Raw genomic sequence first — 6,000 nt, 5'->3', positions numbered from 1 at the left:
GGATGGCATAAAGGAGATGGGGTGGGATAGAGAGGTCGGACCCAGATGGGTTGAGTTTGGGCAGGAAGTTGGTTTTCGCCGGTTTATTTCTTGAGAAGCCCTCTGAGCCTGGCCGGTGGCTATCGCCCCCGCCGAGCAGGCACCTGCTGCCGCTGCCCCGCGGCAGTCTGAGCGGCCGCGGGGAGCTCCCTGAACGCGGCGATGGCCGGGACGGGGCTGTGTTTGAGCAGTGTTTCCTCTGTGTTTGTTCAGTGTGCCCGGTACAGCTCAGGAAAGCGGCTCGGTTCGGCCCGGGGGCTGGGAACGGTAGGGAACGCCGGAGCCGCTCTGGCTGCCCCTCGATGGGGAAATGGAGACCGGAGACGGCTGGAAACGCTCCTGAGGAAGGCACCCAGCCCCGGCATGGCCGATGGCCTATATCCGACTTGTGTCGGCTTTTCCTCCCGTCTTCCTGCCCTCCCTTTCCCTTTCCCTTTCCCTTTCCCTTTCCCTTTCCCTTTCCCTTTCCCTTTCCCTTTCCCTTTCCCTTTCCCTTTCCCTCTCCCTTTCCCCTTCCCTCTCCCTTTCCACTTCCCTCTCCCTCTCTCTTTCCCTTTCCCTCTCCCTTTCCCTTTCCCTTTCCCTTTCCTTTTCCCTCTCCCTTTCCCTTCTTTCCTTTCCTTCCCTTCTTCTCTTCTTCCCCTTCTTTCCCTTTTTCCCTTTCCATTTTCCATTTCCATTTACGTTTCCCCTTTTCGCTTTCAATTTCTCCTTTCCCCTTTTCTTTCTACTTTCCCTTTCTCTTTGCCTTCTTCCTAGCAATTTCCCCTTTCCCTTATTCTCCACCGCTGCCCAGGGCCCTGCAGCACAGCTCCCTGTGTGGCCCCACGGATGTCCCTGTCACCCCTCCCCGTGACAAGGTACACACACCCCCATCCGTCCCGATGCTCTCCACTGCCCGGGCACGGCAGGCAGTGCCTGCTGCGGGGGGGATCCGGGGGACAGGCATGTTTGAGCCCCTTCTGGAAGAACAGAGAGGGCAAAGCCGGGGAGGTCAGCAGGGGGGTTTTGAGAGGCACTGGGGACAGGCCCATCCAGGGGTGGGGTCAGCCAGACGGGCCCGGGTGCAGGTGGGCAGGGTCGTGCAGCGGCGGCAGATGCGCACTGGGTGCTGGGTGCGAGGGGGACACACTCGCCACCGGGATGGTCACCTCGGTGCCGGGGTCACCCACATGCGGGAGGGGTCACCCCAGTGCCGGGGGGAGGGTGTGCAGGGGTCACCTCGGCGTGTGCGTGTGAGGTGGCCCCGGCGGGTGTTGGGGATACGGTCACTGCGCTCCCCCCGCACCGGGAGATGTTGGGGCGGGGGGGGGGGGGGACGGGACACGGCACGGCTCGGTTCGGAGGGGGGGAGGGGGCGGGGCGGTGCTGACGTCACGCCGCTGCTCAGAGCGAGGCTGCCGGGAGCCGGCGGCCGAACGCGCCGCACCGACCCCCGAGCGCACGAACCGCACCGAGCCCCACACCGAGCTCCGCACCGAACCCCGCACCGAACCCCGCTCCGCTCCCGGCCGCAGCGCACCAAGGCGGGCTGGGGTTGGGGCAGGAGCGGCGAATGATGGTGGTGTGAGCTCCAGGAGCGGGAGATCGATCCCCCGAGCGCGGAGTCTGAATTAATCCGGAGCGGGGAAGGGGCAGGGGGAAAGCGGGGGGGAGGGTGGGGGGAGAGAGGCGGCGGTGGAGGAGGAGGAGGAGGCGGCGGCGGGGGGGGGGGTGGGGGAGGAAGGCAGCGAGCGAACGGGCGAGGCAGCGGCAGAGCCCGGCGGCCACCATGGAGCTGGCGATGGAGAACCTGGGCAGCCTACACGGAGTCCCGCACTCGCAGCCCGCCGAGCTGCTGAGCCCAGCTCACGGCCGCCAAAGCTCCCACCGCAACCTGGTGCCGCACGGGCGGCCCGCCATGGTGTCGGGCATGGCCTCCATCCTGGAGGGGGGGGATTACCGCGCCGAGCACAGCCTGGCCGCCCCGCTGCACCCCGCCATGAGCATGTCCTGCGAGTCCCCCTCCGGCATGAGCCTCAGCAGCACCTACACCACGCTGACCCCCCTCCAGCACCTGCCGCCCATCTCCACCGTCTCGGAGAAGTTCCATCACCCGCACCACCACCACCACCACCACCACCCGCACCAGCGCTTGGCCGGCAACGTGAGCGGCAGCTTCACCCTCATGCGCGACGAGAGGAGCCTGGCCTCCATGGGCAACCTCTACAGCCACTACCCCAAGGACATGCCAGCAATGGGGCAGCCTCTCTCGCCGCTGCCCAACGGGCTGGGCACTCTGCACAACGCCCAGCAGCCGCTGGCTCCCTACGGCCCCGGCAGCCACTTGCCCAACGAGAAGATGCTGTCGCCCAATGGCTTCGACTCGCACGCCGCGATGCTGTCCCGGGGCGAGGAGCACCTGGCACGGGGGTTGGCAGCACCCAGCTCGGCTATGATGCCCCCTCTCAACGGGATGCACCCGCACGGCCACCCCCACGCCCAGCCCGGCGGGTCCCTCCTGGGCGAACGGGAGCGTCAGGCCTCGGCCAGCGGTTCCCAGCCCGGTGGCTCCGGGCAGGTGGAGGAGATCAACACCAAGGAGGTGGCTCAGAGAATCACGGCCGAGCTGAAGCGCTACAGCATCCCCCAGGCCATCTTCGCCCAGAGGATCTTGTGCCGCTCCCAAGGGACCCTGTCGGACCTGCTGCGGAACCCCAAGCCCTGGAGTAAGCTCAAGTCCGGCCGGGAGACTTTCCGCAGGATGTGGAAATGGTTGCAGGAGCCGGAATTTCAGAGGATGTCTGCTCTCAGGCTGGCAGGTAGGACACGGCCCGGGCTGCCGCGGCCACCAGCCCCACACCTCCGGGCGGCTGGGGGAGTGGGGGGTGCCGACACTCGTGGGGAGCCCTTGCTGGGATGCCGTGGCTGGGCCGGGTGTCACTGAACCGGTTTGGAGCTCAAGGCTTCCTTCCTCCGAGGAGAAAGGGAAGGAAATTGTATGAAGCCGGGTTGTGTTTAAGATGAATTACATGTCAGGAGAATCCTTTTTAAGGCGAATTATTGTTAAGGCGATTTCAGGCTGCTTAGATTTAAGGCGAATTATATTTAAGGTGAATTATACTTAAGGTGAATTATACTTAAAGGGAATTACATTTAAGGCGAATCATATTGAAAGCGATTTATATTTAAGGTGAATTATAGTGAATTGGTTTTAAGTTGAATTGTATTTAAGGTGAATAATATTTAAGGCGAACCCGTCTCCCTGGGCCTGCTCCTGTTACCGGGAAATGTGGGACACCGGGTACGGGGAGCCTCTCGTCCGGCCGCCTCTCACCCCGGTCCCTCCCTCCGAACCGGCTCCATCTACGCCCGGCAGCCCCCGGGCACGCTCCGTCGGGGCGGGCTGAGCCGCGGCCCGCTCATGGAGCTCCTTGGCAGTGTGGCCCCGCCGCCCGGTGCCAGAGCCGTGCTCCCAGGGAATCCCTGGAACCGTCCATCTCCGGGAGCCTTAGTGCGGGAACGGGGATCGGATAGGCAGCTCCGGGGCTGCGCTTCGCTCCCTCCTGGGCACCGGCTGCCCTCGGGGGAAAAAAGCGACATCCCCACTTCCGCCATGCTCCCGATTCCAGGTCCGGGTTGAGACCGACTGGTGCCCCGGCTGGTCTCGTTCGGCCTCAGACCGGCGCTTGGCAGAAGGTTTGCTGGAGAAACGAGAGACCGAGGGCTGGCAGAGGGGTCAAACTGGCATCCCCCTAGCACCCCCGTGGCATCCGGAGCCGCTCCAGTCCCTCCTTCCCCGGGCTCCTTCGTTCCGGGGTTACGCGGGGCCAAGCCGTAGAGGGGAAAAAACCCCACTCGTGTATCATTAATATTATTATTTATTTATTTATTTATATAAATAGGAACTGCCGGTAGGGTCGGGCAGAGCCCGGGGAGCGCGGCCGGGAGCTCGCTGTTATTTATGGAGGGGAGCCGCGTTCATATGTATTTAGTGTAATTCAGTTGCTCTTTAATTAGGGCAGGGTAGTGGCATCTTTTAGTTCCAGTCGATGCCCTATTGAAAAGCAGTTAATAGGATGCAAATTGTTCCCGGCTTTACAAGGTTCTGGTAAATAAAGATTTAAACACTGCCGCGATCGCTCGGTTAATGCCCCGGTTGATGGAGCAGCGGGTGCTTGCTCCCCGACTCTCCAAAATCTGACATCGGGATCGGGATGCGGACGAAAAAACCCCACAACTTCGGTTTTTAGTTGGGGGGGGAGAATGTCCGAGGGTCTCTACCCAAGATGGGGGTCTCTGCCCGCCGGTCCTACCCGGTTCGGGGCCCACTCTGCTCCTCCCTCCGCCTCGGGGACGTTTATTATCCCTAAAAATGGGGTTTGTTTTTATTGTTTTATTTATTCTTTTCTTGGTTTCTCTTTCTTTTTCTTTCTTTCCTCTTCACTTCCCTTTATTTTTATTCGTCTAAATTTTCGTTATTTGTTTTTCTTTATTTCTCTTTATTTTTATTCTGCAGCACTGCCTTTCCCTCGGCCCCAGGGGCACGTCGGAGACATTATTTAAGGAAATTAACGTCCACCCCCAAAATTTCCTGGGGACAGGGTTGAATTCTTTGCCTTCCTCAAAGACAGAGGGAAAAAAAACCAAACAAACACCACAAAAACACCAAATCAACCCCGCTCGCCCTGAATCCGCCCTCGTTGAGCCCCAGCTCCCCTCGCATGAATGTGGCCGGGGTGTGGACAAGGCCCCGGCACCTAGTGTGGGAAGCCCCCTACGGCGTTCCCCATCCCGGCCGCTTTGTTCCGGGGCCTCAGCCCCGCTGCCGCCCCGCCGGGACCAGCTTTTCGTTTCGTTTCTCCCGCAACTTCCTCCCCTCGGGCCCGGGCGTGGGGCAGATTGAAACCCCCTGGCCACAGCCCTGGCCCCGCTGCCCTGAGAAGCGGGGTGCTTATGAAGGGGGTAGGGGGTGTCCTGCCTGGCTTCCCCCATAAATGCAGTAGAATCCCCTTAGCCCCAGCCAGAACCAGCCAGGTCAAGCCTGTTCGTCCTTCCTGGCTGCCCGGGGCTGGGGCGGGGCTGGAAGGACCTGGAGGGCTGCGACCCACCCCCGGGGAAGCAGGGAAGGGATCCGTCTCCAGCCCGGGCGGTGAGAGGCCCTTTTGCTTCCCAGGGCGAGAGAAAACATGAGTGTTAGATGCGGGGCATGGCCGGGGCGCGGGCTGGTCCTGACCCTAGTTTTGATTCTCATCCTGATCCTGGTCCTGCTTCTGATCCTGCTTCGAGTCCTGGTCCCGATGCCGACTGCAGGATCCCACCGGACGGATCAGGCCGAGTCAGTAAATCGCGGATCGATAAACACGCTGGGTCCCTATAAATGGCAATTGCCGCTTTTCTCCTCTTTCCACTCCAGTTCCCCCCAGTCCGCAGATGAACCATTAATTAATTATTCAACCGAGACCCCAGCAAGGTCGAGCCCTGGGCGGAGGGGGAGAAGGCGGGGGTGGGGGGAGAAGGCTGCAGCCCCCTCCAGCCCCGGGCTCCCTCCGGCTCTGCAAAACTAAGGGGGTCCCACGGGGGAACATCTGGGCAGCAGCTGGCGGGGCCCGTCCCCTCGGGCCATCCATCTCTGTGGCCGCTGTCACGGCCGCAGACCCCCCCGCTCCGAATGTAGCTCTGCAAACTTCGTGACACCCCCACCTTCGAGGCCTGGCAAGGCCCGTGGGTGTGGGGGAGCACCCACAGTGGCACCCTTGAGGGTCTTTGAATAGTGGATCGGGGCTCCGAGCACCCACTCTCCATCCCTCTCACTCGGTGTTCTTGGGGGGAGAATCGGCTCCGTTCTCGTGGGATCGGGTGGGAAGCGCCTGCTGCCACCCCCCGTGTCCGCGGAGGGCGGTGGGTACTTCCTCCGTCTTGCCCATCCCTGGGTGCTCTCCTCCACGCGTGTTCCGGTGGGTGCTCTCCCACCCTATCAGA

At 62.1% G+C, this 6,000-nt stretch overlaps 1 protein-coding gene across 1 annotated transcript in view; it reads left to right on the top strand.

The window, feature by feature from the left end:
- The first annotated feature begins 1,775 nt into the window (after positions 1-1,775).
- ONECUT3 (one cut homeobox 3) overlaps positions 1,776-6,000 on the top strand; it is a 28,493-nt gene continuing 24,268 nt past the window's right edge. The window contains exon 1 of the mRNA XM_009909642.2: positions 1,776-2,840. Within this exon, the coding sequence (XP_009907944.2) occupies positions 1,811-2,840 (1,030 nt within the window). The 5' untranslated portion in view covers positions 1,776-1,810. The remainder of the gene's footprint in view (positions 2,841-6,000) is intronic.

Source organism: Dryobates pubescens, chromosome 31 (assembly GCF_014839835.1).
Source record: "Dryobates pubescens isolate bDryPub1 chromosome 31, bDryPub1.pri, whole genome shotgun sequence".
Lineage (NCBI taxonomy): Eukaryota > Metazoa > Chordata > Aves > Piciformes > Picidae > Dryobates > Dryobates pubescens.
This window is presented reverse-complemented; position numbering and strand designations above follow the sequence as displayed.